General features: G+C 41.4%; 1 protein-coding gene across 1 annotated transcript in view; it reads left to right on the top strand.

Annotated features, from left to right (window-relative positions):
- Nucleotides 1-1856: 1856 nt before the first annotated feature.
- skia (v-ski avian sarcoma viral oncogene homolog a) overlaps nt 1857-18115 on the top strand; it is a 98069-nt gene continuing 81810 nt past the window's right edge. The window contains exon 1 of the mRNA XM_038269028.1: nt 1857-3170. Within this exon, the coding sequence (XP_038124956.1) occupies nt 2265-3170 (906 nt within the window). The 5' untranslated portion in view covers nt 1857-2264. The remainder of the gene's footprint in view (nt 3171-18115) is intronic.

The following is an 18115-nucleotide window of genomic DNA, read 5'->3' on the forward strand; positions in this document are numbered from 1 at the left end:
CTGAGTGTTTTGCTGAACTGGGCAGACCCTATAAACTTCTGCATGGGGTATTCAAAAAGCTTAAATGGTAAAACCTTTCATTTCTCTTGTCATGAAAAAGGTTGAAAAACACAAAATCTAAAAAAAATAAATAAAAATAAAGTAAATATGGAACTCTTTATTACATAAAGGTTAAAAAAAACAATCCAGTAGTCTGTGTTTCTAAGTTTTAAGACGTTTCTCATCCAGGAAGCTTTTTCAATTAAAAATTTTAAGAAATAGCGTTGAGTTCCAGGCTTTATAGCCAATCAGCAGGGTCCGAATAAAGAAAACCAACAACCAGTTTATTTAACACTGAAATAAATGAGGCGTTTATGTATGTTATAAACTTTTTAAATAAAAATATATATAAAAAATAGAAGATTTTTTTTACATTTAAAAATGTAAAGTGTTTATTAAGTAAAGAACAACCATCGTTTATTAGCCTCGTGAGACCATCCTGACCTCGCGAGCTTTCAAGGTTTCACTCGCTAATCAGTCTGGAGACTCTCCGTTGAAGAAAATTTGGAGCCGTTCACCAAACGAACGTCCAATCAGCGTTGGCTTTGAGGCGGGTTGAGGTGTGACGCAACGAGAAGCGTGACAGTTCAGTCTAAAGAACATGGCGGCTTCAGCCGATGAAACTAGCGTTAGCGTGGCTATCGAGCAAGTTTTATCGGAATTACAGAGTATTTCTTCACTGAAAGAAGAGCAAAACTGCTCTGGAGGCTTTTCTCAGAGGAAAAGATGTTTTTGCTCTTCTCCCGACTGGTTTCGGCAAGAGTTTGATCTCTCAATTGGCTCCTCTTCGTCGTCGCTCTGTTAGTACGTCATATGCTTCGTTGATCTGATTGGTTTATTTGGCCCGTCTATCACCAACATAGGCCAATCAGCTAACCAGTATTTTCGCCCCTTCCCAAAATTACTTCAACGGAAGGTTTCCAGATGGATATGCGGAGCAAATCCATCTGGCGGAGTCAGGTTAATCGTTTATTGCTTCACTGTACTTTAGAAACTGTTGTCAAACCACATGCGGCCATTTATAAATGTTTTAAATGAGGTTGGGTCTGGATTAGCCAGCAGGTGGGTCTGGATCCAGACCGCGGTCCGCTAATCCGTGACCTCTGCTTTATAGGGTGGAGCAAAAAACAAAGCCTATTTTTGGCTTAGAAATCATGCAAATTGACCGAATGAACGGGTCCACCCCTTTGGAATGGGGGTCCTTCATCTGGTTGAATTTGCATGTTTTCTAAACATAAACAAGGCTTTGTTGGGCTACTGTATAAAACCTTGAAATCAACGCTATTGTTGGCATTTAGAGCTGAGAAAGTTTCCTGGATGGGAAACGAAATGTCTTCAAACTTGGAGACAAAGTTCAGTGGATTGTTTTTTTTTTTTTAACTTTTTTGGATTGACTGTGAGCTGGCTGACTGAGAGTCTTCACCAGCACGGAACTCTTTACTTCATTTCTACTTTCGTTAGCATGTCTTCAACTTTATTCCCACATTTCTTGAAAGCAGCACCAGTTTTCTTGGTTTCTTTTTCCTCGCCTCAGGCGCTTTTTGGCAGTCTGTCTTTGCAGGGTTCCGCGCGTTTGTGCGCGTGGAGCGAAGCATGCTGTGAACGCGCGTGCGCGCGCGTCAGAGGGGGTGGCGGCCCGTTCCTGGAAGAGCCCGGCCTGCCTGCAGAGTCACTCACATTCCTGGCTGGGATTCACTGACTGAGCCAGACACTGAGAGAGAGGGAGGGAGGGAGGGGCGCGTCAAAGAGAGAGCTAGACGGAGCGCGAGGCAGGCAGGCAGGGAGCGCGCGCGCGCACGGGCACGGCAGGCTGCCTCTCAGACCTCATCTCCATCCAGTCAGATTGAACTGCGGGGGCAGAGCGAGCGGATCTCTGCGCTCCTAGACAGCGGAAACAAACCTCCAGCTTAGAAGGATTTCTCTCGCCGAGGTTTTTTTGTTTTTCTCCCACTTTGCTTTGGAACTTTTAGGAGATTTCCACGCCGCTCTTCCTGTGGGTCTGTTGGAAATGGACAGTGTGAGCCCTGCTGCGCGGAGCGTCTGTTCGAAGAGCAGGAATAAAGTGTAGAAAGTCCGCTCGGCTCTTTAGAAACGAGCCTCTCTGGATGTTTGATGAAGCGCTTCGCAGGTTTCTTCAGTTCTGGGACTCTGTGGATTTACCAGCTCTGGGAACGGATTGATCCTTGTGATTCCCGGATTTACGCTTCCAAGTTTGGAGGAAAAACATGGAGACTGTGAGTCGGCAGAGCTTCCAGCCTCATCCGGGACTGCAACAAACTCTGAAGCAGTTCCACCTCAGCGCTATTAACTCCCTGGGCGGCCCGGCGGCTTTCTCTGCTCGGTGGCAGCATGAGCTCCTCTTCAAGAAGGAGGGGAAGGAGCCCGAACCGGTCCTGCAGCATTTGCCGCCGCCCGTGATGCCCGGCCCGCTGTTCATCCCGTCAGACCGCTCCACGGAGAGGTGCGAGACGGTGCTGGAGGGGGAGACCATCTCCTGCTTCGTGGTCGGCGGGGAGAAGCGCCTGTGCCTGCCGCAGATCCTCAACACGGTGCTGCGGGACTTCTCCCTGCAGCAGATCAACTCCGTGTGCGACGAGCTGCACATCTACTGCTCCCGCTGCACGGCGGACCAGCTGGACATCCTCAAAGTCATGGGGATCCTGCCCTTCTCCGCGCCCTCCTGCGGCCTCATCACCAAAACGGACGCCGAGCGGCTCTGCAACGCCCTGATCTACGGAGGCGCATACCCGCCGCGCTACAAGAAGGAGCTGGGCACCGGCTCCCTGGAGCTGCAGCTCACCGACAGGAGCTTCAAGATCTACCACGAGTGCTTCGGCAAGTGCAAGGGCTTGTTCGTCCCGGAGCTGTACAGCAGCCCCAACGCAGCGTGCATCCAGTGCATGGACTGCAGACTCATGTACCCGACGCACAAGTTCGTGGTGCACAGCCACAAGGCGCAGGAAAACAGGACTTGCCACTGGGGCTTCGACTCTGCAAACTGGAGGGCGTACATCCTCCTGGGTCAGGATTACACGGGCAAAGAGGAGAAGGCGCGCCTGGAGCAGCTTCTGGACGAGATCAAGGAGAAATTTGACTTCGCCAACAAGTACAAGAGGAAAGCTTCATCCAGGGTGAGTTCATAGGATGCTTTGCACCAAAACTTCTCTGTTCAATTGCTGCTAAGCTGGAGCTGAAGATGCTCTGCAGCTCCTCCAGCTGCAGGACCACAGGAAGCTTCTGTCTCAGCCAAAGAAAAAGTTTCCTGTTTGATAAGGGCTTCCAGACCCCCCCTCACTATTTGGCCACCTTTGTCATATGGACACTAATTAGGCCTCATCTAATGCTGACAACTAAACGCCTCTGGTGGCAATAAAGTCATTACTGGGATGGTGAAACTCCTCTCAGAGCCTCCTTTATAGGTCTGTACAGTAAATGCTGCCTAATCTAGCAACAAATGGCTCAGTGGGGGGGGGGCGTAAACAATGAGTAGGAGGGAACTGAACCTGGAAAGTGGTCTGTTTCTCCTTCCCAGGTGTAATAACAGGGTTACAACATGAGCCTCACATCATTTCAACTGAAGGTCTGGCTGTAGCTCCGCTTATGGAGACGAAGTGAACCTTTCTAGGTGGGATCTATCTAGATTTCCCACTTATTTGCTTGCATTTGTGTGTTTTTTTTTGTCTCTGACTTTAAAAATTGAGGTTATTTGACACTGAGAAGGAAACTGGATGGAAAGAAAAATGTGCATCTAAGTTAAGTCATTATTTCTGAATATAAGTGAATTCTTTCTTGAATTGAGCAGATAAGTGAGACACTTTACTAATGGAATAAGACAATTTACACTTAGAATAAGAAACAACTGCAGTCTTTTATTTCATGTGCATAAAATCGAATTTTCTCATTTTAAGAGTAAAAAATCCATTCCATTGGCAGATCATCTTATTTTCCTACTCAAATTAAGAGTAAATACACTTTTTTTTCTGAACAATTTTGCACAATGGAAAAAATAGAAATCTAGATAAGTATTTTTTTCTTAGAATAAGTGCATTTGTTCTTGGATTGAGGTAAAAGAGACATTTTTGCCAATGGAACAAGATAATTTAAACTTAAAAAAAGAAAACACAATAGCATTGTTTTATTTTAAGTGTATATTATCTAATTATCTTATTTTAAGAGTAAAAATATTAATTCTCTTGGCAAACTATCTCATTAACCTTATCAAAATATGGGTAAATATACTTAATTTTAGATATTATTAATTATTTCTAAATAGTTTTTCGAGTGCAGTGCATCTGCACTGGAAAAACCATCTAAAAATAAGTAAAAATTTCTTAAATTAGGTGTATTTAACCTTAATTTGAGTAGGTAAATGAGATAGTTTTGCCAATGGAATTAGTATTTTTTCTCTTAAAATAAGATAATTAGATAATATGCATTTGAAATAAGACAATGTAATTGTTTTTTTCTTACTTTAAGCGTAAATTGTCTTGTTCCATTGGCAAAATGTCTCTTTTACCTCCTCAATCAGAGAACAAATGCACTTATTCTAAGAAAAAATGACTTATCTAGATTTAGATTTTTTTTCCCAGTGAAGACCAGTTTGCCACGACTGGTTGGCTGTTTTAATCCCCCCCCCCCCCCATCAGTAGCACAGGGCCATTTGCATGAACTGTTTGACATCATGGAGCTGATGAAGCAGGATTTAGAGGTATTGTGGGGGAAACATAATGCGATCCCAACAAAGGGGAGCATTCAGTAAACAGATCAGACCACCCATCCCCACCCTCTCTACTCCACCTTCTGTTTGGCTTTCCCTCCCCGTCGACGCACCTGATTGAAGTTGTGCTGGGCTCCTTGTTGACGGAGCTCAGAGTGTTTACAAGCAGCAGCTCTCCTCCACCCAGAAGAAAGAGGAATCAGTGAAAGCCCTTGAAATCCAGGAGAGTGCCAGAGTCCTGCAATGCGTGTTGAATACGGCTCTATTGGCAAACACGCTTGCATTCAGGCTGGAGTGGGCACAACACGAAGGCCTCCACTCATGGCAGCGGGGGGGAGGGCGGCCGGGTATCTTGTGTTATGCAGAAGTTCAGACGAAGGGGTGGTGACCCTGTTTGAGATTCCTCTATTTGCTTTTTCTAATCCCACTCCTCATTTCCCTCCTGTTTCATAAACAACTTTGGAAGGAGTGGTTGCTGCCTGAAGCATCAGCAGCGCAGTTCCCCCGTTTCTGTCCAAACTTCTCACCTCACACCTGTGGATGCGGCGGGACAGAGGTGCCGGAGCACATCTGCGAGCCTTGAGAGACGAGGCCAGGGTGTCAGGAGCTCAGCATCCGCTGCCAATATTAAGCAGGCTGTTACAGAAGTGTGAGCAGCAGTCTCGTACACAGACAGACGCAGGAAGTGATATTGCCACACTTCCCTCCTTGCAGACGCTCTTTTGAAAGCTTCATTTTAAGGTGCGCCCATGTCTGAATCACACGGGGTTCGTCTTGTTTTCTGCAGCCGTTCTCTCAAACCGAGGGAGACTTTGACTTTTCATGCTTTGCTGCTAAACAGCAGCGAGCTGCGTGTGCAGAGGGACGGTGGGAAGGTGGAAGGGGTTCTGCTGGGTGTGGAACTCTGATGCCAGGCCTTGGCTGTGAGTCCTGTCGCTTTCTGGCTGCTGCACGTGTGGGTGGTGCGCATAATCAGTGGCTTTCCGCATCAGGATGTTTAGATAAGAATTGTGGCTGCAGATTTAGCGTGTTTCTAAGTTTATAATTCGCCCTCAAGATGGAAGTGATTTCTCTGCAGGCTGACTGTTTGGAGGAGATAGGAGAGTGCAGAGGAGGCCCTTTCTGCAGACGGCTGGGCTCTGTTTGAATCCTGTGCAGACTTAGTTTATGTTTTAAACACTGCCTTCAGTTCTGCACACAGACAACACCTGTCTGTGCTTACATTCCTCACCCACCGCGCCCTCTGAGCTGCACAGACTGTCGGAGCAAAACCCAAGACTGGACGACTGACGCCTCTCCAGCCAAGCATGACTCTGCTGCAAACATGAAGGGAAATGAGGTTTCCTGCTTATGTAACGAGGCCCGTTTTTCATCAGAAGATGTGAAACGTGATCGGCGGTGGGATTAAAAGTGGGCCCAGGAACCTGGCGAGTTTGGCGGCTGGTTCTGCGTGTCTCGGCGTGTTTGTCCTGGACGTCGCTGTGAGAAAAGAAGGCCTGAAACTGAAGCCGACTCATGCGGTCGTATCGAGCTGTTATCTCCTCCAAATAGATGCTGTTTGTGGTCGATGCATTTTAGTCCACAGCTGCGGAGACGCTTTTAACCATTCAGATGCTCAAACTTCCAGTTTTTACCTCCAGAAGCGCTCCCCCACCCCCCACCCCCGGCTACAGCTCAGGATATCTGGCCTCCAGCTGAAGGGGCCGCTTGTTTCAGGCGGAGGAGGGGTTTGTGGTGGTTTGGGGCTCAGAGGAAGTGAACTCCCAGTGGGGGTAGAAGGCCATGTCCTGTTTCTTATGCGAGGCGCAGAGCTGGAAAAAAGCTAGCTGACTGCCAGCCATGTGCGCCCAGAGGACGGGACCACAGCTGGGAACGCAGCTCTTCAGGATGGTTCTCAGGAATCTGCATGTGGTTCTGACTGCGCGGGGGTGAAGATTTTCACGCAGGGTTTTCTGCTTTTGACCCAGCTGACAGAGCTAAGCTTTGTTCGTCTTTTTGTTCCCAAGACCTCACTGTCTTTATTTGGAGTATTTAAAATATAACTTAAACATTTTTTTTTTGCAGCCTCCATCATCTGAACATAATTATGTGATTAGAAGGTTTCTCTATCTGGAAGGAAAATGGGTTTTACTGTTATTTTATAAGCAGTGGGGATCCTCTCCTTAACTCTGAGCTTTCTAAAGCTCTCCAGTTTCACTACAGATGGGAGGTTTGGTGCTCTGTTCACAAATGCCATCTAGTTTCCTAGTGACATGACAAAAAAAAAAAAAAAGATGGGACCAGTTCAACCAGCAGGTCCAACTTACGGAAGAGGATTAGGGCCACTGGAAAAAAAAAGTTAACTGATTTTTTAATTTTATTTCAGTTTAATATTAATCACTTTAAAAAAGTCAGAATTCTGAGAAAAAAGTCAGAATTCTGAGATTAAAGTAAGAATTCTGAGAAAAAAAGTCAGAATTCTGAGGAAAAAAGTCAGAATTCTGAGATTAAAGTCAGAATTCTGAGATTAAAGTAAAAATTCTGAGGAAAGAAGTCAGAATTCTGAGATTAAAGTCAGAATTCTGAAAAAAAGTCAGAATTCTGAGGAAAAAAGTCAGAATTCTGAGATTAATGTCAGAATTCTGAGATAAAAGTCAGAATTCTGAGATTAAAGTCAGAATTCTGAGGAAAGAAGTCAGAATTCTGAGATTAAAGTCAGAATTCTGAAAAAAAGTCAGAATTCTGACTTTTTTAAAGTGATTAAAGTCAGAATTCTGAGATTAATGTCAGAATTCTGAGAAAAAAGTCAGAATTCTGAGATTAAAGTCAGAATTCTGAGAAAAAAGTCAGAATTCTGAGGAAAAAAGTCAGAATTCTGAGATTAAAGTCAGAATTCTGAGATTAAAGTAAGAATTCTGAGAAAAAAGTCAGAATTCTGAGGAAAAAAGTCAGAATTCTGAGATTAATGTCAGAATTCTGAGATTAAAGTCAGAATTCTGAGATTAAAGTCAGAATTCTGAGAAAAAAGTCAGAATTCTGAGGAAAAAAAGTCAGAATTCTGAGATTAAAGTCAGAATTCTGAGATTAAAGTAAGAATTCTGAGAAAAAAGTCAGAGTTCTGAGGAAAAAAGTCAGAATTCTGAGATTAATGTCAGAATTCTGAGATAAAAGTCAGAATTCTGAGATTAAAGTCAGAATTCTGAGGAAAGAAGTCAGAATTCTGAGATTTAAGTCAGAATTCTGAAAAAAAGTCAGAATTCTGACTTTTTTAAAGTGATTAAAGTCAGAATTCTGAGATTAATGTCAGAATTCTGAGATTAATGTCAGAATTCTGAGATTAAAGTAAGAATTCTGAGAAAAAAGTCAGAATTCTGAGGAAAAAAGTCAGAATTCTGAGATTAATGTCAGAATTCTGAGATTAAAGTCAGAATTCTGAGATTAAAGTCAGAATTCTGAGAAAAAAGTCAGAATTCTGAGGAAAAAAGTCAGAATTCTGAGATTAAAGTCAGAATTCTGAGATTAAAGTAAGAATTCTGAGAAAAAAGTCAGAATTCTGAGGAAAAAAGTCAGAATTCTGAGATTAATGTCAGAATTCTGAGATAAAAGTCAGAATTCTGAGATTAAAGTCAGAATTCTGAGGAAAGAAGTCAGAATTCTGAGATTTAAGTCAGAATTCTGAAAAAAAGTCAGAATTCTGACTTTTTTAAAGTGATTAAAGTCAGAATTCTGAGATTAATGTCAGAATTCTGAGATTAATGTCAGAATTCTGAGAAAAAAGTCAGAATTCTGAGAAAAAAGTCAGAATTCTGAGATTAAAGTCAGAATTCTGAGATTAAAGTAAGAATTCTGAGAAAAAAGTCAGAATTCTGAGGAAAAAAGTCAGAATTCTGAGATTAATGTCAGAATTCTGAGATAAAAGTCAGAATTCTGAGATTAAAGTCAGAATTCTGAGGAAAGAAGTCAGAATTCTGAGATTAAAGTCAGAATTCTGAAAAAAAGTCAGAATTCTGATTTTTTCCTCAGAATTCTGACTTTTTTTAAAGTGATTAAAGTCAGAATTCTGAGATTAATGTCAGAATTCTGAGAAAAAAGTCAGAATTCTGAGATTAAAGTCAGAATTCTGAGAAAAAAGTCAGAATTCTGAGATTAAAGTAAGAATTCTGAGAAAAAAGTCAGAATTCTGAGGAAAAAAGTCAGAATTCTGAGATTAAAGTCAGAATTCTGAGATTAAAGTCAGAATTCTGAGATTAAAGTAAGAATTCTGAGAAAAAAGTCAGAATTCTGAGGAAAAAAGTCAGAATTCTGAGATTAATGTCAGAATTCTGAGATAAAAGTCAGAATTCTGAGATTAAAGTCAGAATTCTGAGGAAAGAAGTCAGAATTCTGAGATTAAAGTCAGAATTCTGAAAAAAAGTCAGAATTCTGACTTTTTTAAAGTGATTAAAGTCAGAATTCTGAGATTAATGTCAGAATTCTGAGAAAAAAGTCAGAATTCTGAGATTAAAGTCAGAATTCTGAGAAAAAAGTCAGAATTCTGAGGAAAAAAGTCAGAATTCTGAGATTAAAGTCAGAATTCTGAGATTAAAGTAAGAATTCTGAGAAAAAAGTCAGAATTCTGAGGAAAAAAGTCAGAATTCTGAGATTAATGTCAGAATTCTGAGATTAAAGTCAGAATTCTGAGATTAAAGTCAGAATTCTGAGAAAAAAGTCAGAATTCTGAGGAAAAAAGTCAGAATTCTGAGATTAAAGTCAGAATTCTGAGATTAAAGTAAGAATTCTGAGAAAAAAGTCAGAATTCTGAGGAAAAAAGTCAGAATTCTGAGATTAATGTCAGAATTCTGAGATAAAAGTCAGAATTCTGAGATTAAAGTCAGAATTCTGAGGAAAGAAGTCAGAATTCTGAGATTTAAGTCAGAATTCTGAAAAAAAGTCAGAATTCTGACTTTTTTAAAGTGATTAAAGTCAGAATTCTGAGAAAAAAGTCAGAATTCTGAGGAAAAAAGTCAGAATTCTGAGATTAAAGTCAGAATTCTGAGATTAAAGTAAGAATTCTGAGAAAAAAGTCAGAATTCTGAGGAAAAAAGTCAGAATTCTGAGATTAAAGTCAGAATTCTGAGATTAAAGTAAGAATTCTGAGAAAAAAGTCAGAATTCTGAGGAAAAAAGTCAGAATTCTGAGATTAATGTCAGAATTCTGAGATAAAAGTCAGAATTCTGAGATTAAAGTCAGAATTCTGAGGAAAGAAGTCAGAATTCTGAGATTAAAGTCAGAATTCTGAAAAAAAGTCAGAATTCTGATTTTTTCCTCAGAATTCTGACTTTTTTAAAGTGATTAAAGTCAGAATTCTGAGATTAATGTCAGAATTCTGAGAAAAAAGTCAGAATTCTGAGATTAAAGTCAGAATTCTGAGAAAAAAGTCAGAATTCTGAGATTAAAGTCAGAATTCTGACTTTTTTCCCCCATGTCAAACTGAATAAAATAAAAAAATCAGTTAACTTTTTTTTATTTTCCAGTGGCCCTAATCCTCTTCCATACAAACTAGAGAAGGAAAGTCTGAAAGTCTCCCTGTAGTTGGTGGGAGTTGCCAGACAATAACTGTGTCACCACCATCAGATTGCACTAATTGTAATTATAGGAAACTCTGCAGTTGAGAAAAAAAATAAAACCTAATATGTATCTTTTAAACGTTTTTCCAAGAAATTGATTAAAATGTGGATTATTTTTTCTATTGATCGATTAATAATCAGATAGCCAAAAGTTCCCTAAAGATAATTTTTATCGGAATTAAACCGGGTGAAACTAAAATTTTTCCACTTATGGATCAAATTAAAACAATTGACGATTATTTCAATAATCCATTAATCACAATTAATCTGATTCATTGTTTCAGCCCTAATTAACTTTTAAAATCAAACAAAAAAGAAACTGCATCTTGGACAGCTTTCCGCTGGTTTAGGTCACTGTGGTCATGTGTTGATGCTACGCGTGGCGGTAATGGACAGGAAGTAGAGGGAAGCTGGCGCGGACCACAGGCCAGTGCGGGGCGAGGTTTTCAGAAATGCGTTACTGTCGGACAAGTTGGACTTAACTGATAACATCTCAGCTCGTCCTGTTTTTTAGCACATTTACCATTTTTTGTAAAAGTGAAAAAGCAGTTTTTAAAAACGTTTTTAGCTTTGAGTGTCTCTCCCACCCAGTATGCGCTAATTTTACCGTATTTTTTCAACAGTTTGCATGATCACTAATATTCTTTCCCTAAAATGAAACAAGCTGCTCCTCTCAGAGCTTCGATCTCCGTGGTTATCAGTGGCACAGGAAGTAAAACCCAGCAGAGATGAGAGACGAGCTTTAGATAAAAGCCTTATCTTGTAAACAAATGTTTTGTGCAGTACTTTAAACGTTCTTTTCTTTTTATCACTAAGTCCTTATAGGTTTTATTTTGTTTTTCACGATATAATCCCACTACATTTTCTGGATCTGTCATATCCTTATGGCGCTAATGTAATAGAAATCCTCTATTATATCTAAGGCTAGAGATTAGGATTATAATCTCAATCCTAATGAGTTGAAATCTATACATGTTTGCTTATTGTTACCTTGACAATCACTCAAACGTACTAGAACTATATTTTGTTTTTATGCTTTTGTGTTTTTATTGCTACTTTTAAAAAAGATTGTCTTAAACGTGCAATAAAATTCACATATAGTGCTATGGAGGAAAGTGTTCAGTTTGAAGCACTAATTCTGTTTTTAATCTAAGTAAGTCAAGTATTCTTAAAATAAGTGCAATTAATCTTAAATTGAGGATGTAAGTGAGACACTTTGTCAATGGAACAAGACAATTTACATTTAAAATAATTATTTTGCACTTATTTCAAGTGCATAATATCTAACTATTATGTTTTAAGTGTAAAATCCTCGTTCCATTGGTAGATCGTCTAATTTTCCTGCTCAAATTAAGAGTAAATACATTTATTTTAAGAAATGTTTTCTCATTTTCAGAAAGTTTTTGCAGTGTCTATTTACTCCTGTTTTTTGGAGATGCTATAAGTTTAAGTTTTTCACAATTCCTTACTAGGTTCTTATGGAATTTGGCTTCAAATAACTATTGTCTGATGATTTTAAAAGCTGCTGTGTTAAAGGAGATTTGGGTGCAGTTAACCTCTGTGGTGCACCAGTGCAACCAGAGCAGGAAGTTAGTCTAGAGCTCTGCTCTTAGTGTGAAGCTGGTGGAGCTCGGTTAGATTGAAACCATACTTACCTTTAAGAGTCTGTCTATCAGGTGGCAGCAGAACGTCGCCGCCTGCATGGCTTCTCTGATTAGTCTGGAAACAAATGTTTTGAGAGGCGGCCACTGAGTGGAAAATGAAGTCAGAGCAGCAATTCTTCTGCTAAGGTGCTTCTTCCTGCCAGAAGCTGTTTATTTCTGAAGCCTTTAAAGTTGTGAGAACAAAAAGGGATTTTCCCCATTGAGGCTAAATCATGTGCAAGGCATGAAGGCTCTGAGCAAACACTGTTTATGTCAATGAATTCTGCTGTGATCCTCTTGTAGGGCTGCAATAATCTATTAAAGATTCCCACCCTGTCATTGTAGCATCGCAACATTCAGGTTCCTTTAAGCCCTTGCAGGTACTAACAATCCAGTTCATGGAGCCCTATATTATTATACCTTTATTTTAAAAAGGCAAGTCATTAAAACGTGAGTATCAGTGAACAAGGATGAAGGTTGAAATTGAAATTAGTCTATCCAGTTTAAGAATATTTTGCAGAGAGTTACATTCAAGAGCGGCACCGGGTCAGGAAATTGATCAAATGATTAATCTTTGAGGTAAAAATCAGAATCAGAATCAGGTTTATTGCCATTGTCAGTGAAGGAGTTCACAAACTAGGAATTTTTTGTGGTACAATCGTGCAACATGAAACATAATATGGAATAGGTAAATAAAATTATAAAAATATCTAAAAACTGTGGGTATAAGGCATGCAATAAAATAGACTAATATATACACTTAAGATAAAAATTTGGATATAAAATATAAAAAGTAAATAAAGTGGCCTAAATATAAAAAAAATAAAGCCAAATGGAGGACATGGTGCATCTACCTGTTGGGTTCCCCTCCATTAATTGGAAAACGTGCCGATTTGTGAATTAACTAAAAGAATATAAAACGTAATGTAAATCTACATGAGCCCCCCCCCACCATCTGACCCAGATCTGCACATACCTTTGTTATCTTTACACTCTAATTTCCTTCATTGCCATTGTCTAAATTCTAATTTTCCACATCTACCAAACAACCTGTTGTTTATGAGGTGGTATTGACAGAAACACGCACTCTCACCTTGTTTCCTTCTTATTTAATAAAATAAAACATTAAACATTAGTGGTGAGTATGGGCATGTGTGTTGGGATATTATACGTGTCAGGATACTTGGGTCACAATACGATATTATCATGATTGCAATACCAATATATATTGCGGTATTCTACTGAGCTATCAAAATGAAATGTATCAATAAAAAAGAAGCAAATTCTGTATTTTATCAGAAGGTATTGCTATAGAGTGAACCCTGAAAATACCGAATATCTGCAACCTCACTCAAATCCAAAAGTTTTAAACCATCCCTAAACTTTTTAGATTTTAATCCCTCGCAGCTTCAGTTTCTTCTGAGGTCTTGAAGTGGTCTCCATCAATTGTTCTCCACAACTTCTTGCATTTCTTTTGGACTTCAGCTTCCTTTTTCCAATCCTTCCCAGTCCGTTTGTAATGACTTACCTCGCCAAGGTTACAAAGGTTCAGTTAAGCCTGGCGTACGCTGTGCGATTTTCCAGTCTTGAGAGAATTTTCCGATCGGGCTAACTTTCAGCCTGATCGTGCGTCGTGAGTCGTGTAGTGGAAGGGGGGTTACGAGCGGCGATCAGCCTCTAACGACCACCGCCTGATCAGGAATCGTGAGGTCGGGAGAATATCAAACATGATTGATTTTCTCCCGAGCGTCGTGGACAAATCGCTCAGGGCGCAAACGAGGATTCTTCTTTTTATTCCTCCTCTCAGATGTAAACACAGCAGAATGGCAGGGATGCAATGAGTGAAATGCAGCTTCGTCTGCAAAATTGGCCTGCCCAGCCATGTCCTTTTTCCAAATACGTTGTCGCTTTTTCTTTCTAGGACTTTCAGCACAAAATTGCACAAATTGCCAAGGCAGCACGTTTCACTATAGTGAGCTTAATATTCCTCTTCTATTTGTTTGGCTTCCAGATAGACGAGTCAGAGCAGTGCGGAGCTCAGTCCAACGTGGTTTTTAGTCATACGGTGTGAGCAGGTAGATCGCTTCAGAGCGTCGGGCCGAACATAAATCGTGAGCTGCTGCTCACACTGTACGACTAAACCCTGCGATTAGTCGTACAGTGTGAGCAGCAGAAGGTGCAACGATAAAAAAAAAATCACACAGTGTACGCCCGGCTTTAAAAAGGAGTACTGCCAGTGGGACCAATAGGTTAGAGTTCAACGATCCAAAGTAAAACTCCTGTAAAAAGGGTAAAAAATGTTCGGACTCAGAGGAGATCTGGTTTGAAAGCCCCCAGAAGGCCTGGAGGACTCCTAATGAGGATCACGCTGAAGGTTGCAGGAAGTTCTGGCTGCTGGGAACCCAAACATGGCTTAAGGAAGTTAGGGATGCAATAGAACCTTGGAACATCCATGCAAAGGTTACTGAGGTTTGATTACAAGCCCTCATTGTGTGGCCATTGCCTCCCAGCTTCATCCCCCCATCCATCGTTGGCATTACTTAATAAATGGACGGAGCGGCCAATTGACTCCCTTCCTGAGAGTTAATGATACCCTGCCTGGGACTGACGGCAGTAAGTCTGAACAGAGAAGGAGTGGTGGTGGTGGGTTGGGGGTGTGGGACTACCCCCGACCTGTCAGTCTATCACCCCATTCAGAGAACGTGTAGGAAAGCCTGCATCCCAGCCCCTAAGCGTGTTGCTGTTAGCTATTCTAGAGGCTTAAAGAGGCAACAGCAGGTGAAGAAATAACTGTCAGAATATTCATAGCTTTGCAGCAAAGTGTGATCTTACAAGTGCCCTCAGCTTGCCCTGGCTATTCTTAGCCGCCTCCAGGTGTTGCGTGGTGAGCGCGTCGTCTTTGCTGAACTGTGGGCTGCAAAACAACCTGCTCAGGTTTTTGTGGCCTTTCAATATTTATGATAAGTTGCTGTAGGAAGAGAGGTCTACCGTGTTTATTTAATGAAAGGGACTTTGAAATATTCATCATCCCACATGGCTCTGTGGGATCAAGCTCCAGCCAGAACGCCACATTCCTGGGCTCCATCTGTACACCTTTGGGTCCCTCCGCATCTGACCTGCGGCTCTTGACATGCAGAGGAGCTTATGCCATTTTCACCACAAGCTATAAGAAGCCTTCTAGAGTCGCTGTGAACCTAAAGCTACGGTTAGAGACGGAGAGTAAAGCCTTTTACTGTTGTAATAAAAGCATTTAGATATAAGTCTTGTAGCCGGATTTGGATACTCTATACTCAGTTTAAAAGGAAAAAACAGATTAAAATACTAATGAACTGCTTCTTAACATAAAACTTTGTTAGTTTAATGTTGGTCTAGGTTTCTCGTGAGTTACTGGGTCAAAGTCCTTCTGAAAAAACAAACATGCTTAGTTCTGTGTTGTGCTTTTATTTTGAAAGTCTGCATCTGAGGCTATAGGTCAGAAAAATTGGAGCAGCTGTCAGTGTTCCCAGTAATAAGTTGATAAATGTGGTCTCAGAGCTGAGGAGGTTTCCCTGACTGATTGGTTCTGGGGGGTTTATGCTGTGTCAGCCTGGGACTATGAGACCAACCCTTCCCCCACCCCCCCCACCCCCATCAGTTTGAAAATCAGCTAGAAGCACATGACCTTTTCCCTCCTCAAATAAAGACATGACCCACCCCCCCTCAGCCTCCCCTTTCTGCTGCAAAGTAACCTCCGCCGGGAGAATGGCCTGATGAAGCCGTTAAATGTCTAACATTAACGTTTAGAAGTTTCGACTCTATGGCTGAAACAGTTAATTGGGTTCAGACTGATCAATCAATCATTGAGATGATTATCAGCTACTTTAGTATTTAATTGTTCTTAAGAATAATCATTCTAAACTAAACCTAAAGTTAAAGAATTATGGGTCTTGATTTTTAAAGGTTTAAATCTGTGGTTGTTTTTTTTGTTTTGTTTAGATGACATACCTGCTTCATTCTGACTGGAGTCGATCCAGGGTTTTATTTGCAGGGTCACACGTGTCAGTGTGTGTGGATCAGCTGTAGGAGGAGATTAGCATGAACTCTCTGCCTACACTCTATCCCAATCTGCCCTTCTCCCACAGTGATCCTGCCCCACCCCCCATCACACACACAAAGCCATGCAACCACACACACATACACATGTGCTCAGATGTCCACACAGCCCCCACAATGCATCATGGTATCTTCATGAATGGAAAAGGAGAAGGATCTGAGTCAGGATGTGTGTTGTCAGCTGCAATTGGAGAAATTGGAAACTAGTTTGGAGTTGGTTGTCCAGCACTCGGTTGGGAGGTCTGTTTTGGTCTGACGGACCTGGAGCTAAAAGCACTGGCGTTTCTCTAAAAGACAAACTGTTAAGCTTTCTTTATGCTGGTATTTCTTTAAATAAATCTGTGTAAAGAGTTTAGTCAAAGTTTCTTTGGTGGAAGGAATGCTTAGCACATCCTTGACCAGTCTCCGTTCAGGTTCATAGCGTCGGCCACCAGGCAGTTTTCACTAAGACTAGTAGCTCAAATGGATCTGAAGGAAATAGAACTGAGAGCCAGAGAACAAAACCAACCAATGAAATGTTACCTAAACCAGGAGAAGAATGAATATTCGATCAATATTTCCACAAACTCAGCCCATTAAGGCTTCAGTGATTTATAAATGGCACCATGAAGCATTTATGAACCATATTTGTCTCAGCCATATGGTGAGGTGGCAATAATAATTTGGTGTTTCCATGATTAAAACATCCAATAATATGCTGTGAGAGCAGAGTTTGGACATCCTCAGGGTGTATTCTCTGATGTCTTCAATGAAGGCCTTTGTTGGGCTCCTCTTTCTGCTGTTTCCATTCTTCCAGGAACGGGGGAGGGGTCACGTTGGCTTGACCTCTTCCATGTGGAAAGGAAGCTCCCAGTGGCTTGGTCTGCACTATTGTTGTGAGACTAGAGAGTGATGATATTAGTGCTGGCGGAGGGGGAAGTGGGGGTTCCTCTGGCAAGCCATTGTCCCCATCTTGCATTGGGTATCAGATGTTGATCTGTGATGGTGGGAAAGATATTGGTGATCCCCCACCTCCTTTACCTCCCCTTCACTGCTGGATGATTGGTGTGTCCAAAGAGCCTGAGTCATGGACCAATGCTTATTGTTTGTCTCCCTCCCTCCTCCGTCCTCCAGCTGCCTTTGGTCAGATTTCCTGGAAATGTCCTGCCTCCTCCTGTCCAGGATAAACAAAGGAAAAGGTGACAGAACTGTGTTGGGACATTGTCTCACTGCTTTATTTACAGGACTTGCTCTGGAGTCGGCCCTTGCCTCAAAGCCGCAACGTAAATGTTTAAGACTTCATGTTATCAGTAGGTTTGAGTGTTCATCTCAGGCTCTGTGTAGCCTTACAGAGGCCATATATGTCTAAATGAATCAAGTTATCGCTGTACAGATTAGCTAAATAGGAACCCCATAATACAAGTGGAGAACAAGCCAAACGCTTTTAGCTGCTCTGCTGAGTTGCTGACTATCAGAATAATGGCTATGCCTCTACTCTGATGGTCTAGTACTTGCTCTGTGGATCCTACCTTGAGGGAGAATTTGGCTGCCTTTTTCCAACTAGTCCCAGTCCGGTTGTTATGACTTACCTCGCCAAGGTTGCAAAGGTCCAGTTAAGCCCGGCGTACACTGTGCGATTTTCCAGTCGTGAGAGAATTTTCCGATCGGGCAAACTTTCAGCCTGATCTGGCGTCGTGAGTTGTGTAGTGTACAGGAATTTACGAGGGGCGATCAGCCTCCAACGACCATCTCCTGATCAGGTATCGTAAGGTCGGGAGAAAATCAAACATGTTTTATATAAGGAACAAACAACAGAGATTTCACTAATTGGCATTAAAATGACATACTTACCTCTTTATGCTTTAGGTTCTGACTCACTAATCTATGAAAGACCTAGTTGTAATTGGTGCTGGGACTCCATTGGAGCAAACATTTGATTTCCACAAACTGAATGTTAGTTATTGGCATAGCACCAAATTTCAGGTTGGGTCCCCCTGATCAACGTGGTCCAATAAAGCCTCAGCATACGAAGCAGATCAAGCAGCAGCAGAAAGCAGAAC

This window comes from Cyprinodon tularosa, unplaced genomic scaffold (assembly GCF_016077235.1).
Source record: "Cyprinodon tularosa strain WSP-4 unplaced genomic scaffold, ASM1607723v1 ctg716, whole genome shotgun sequence".
NCBI classification, from domain to species: Eukaryota; Metazoa; Chordata; class Actinopteri; order Cyprinodontiformes; family Cyprinodontidae; genus Cyprinodon; species Cyprinodon tularosa.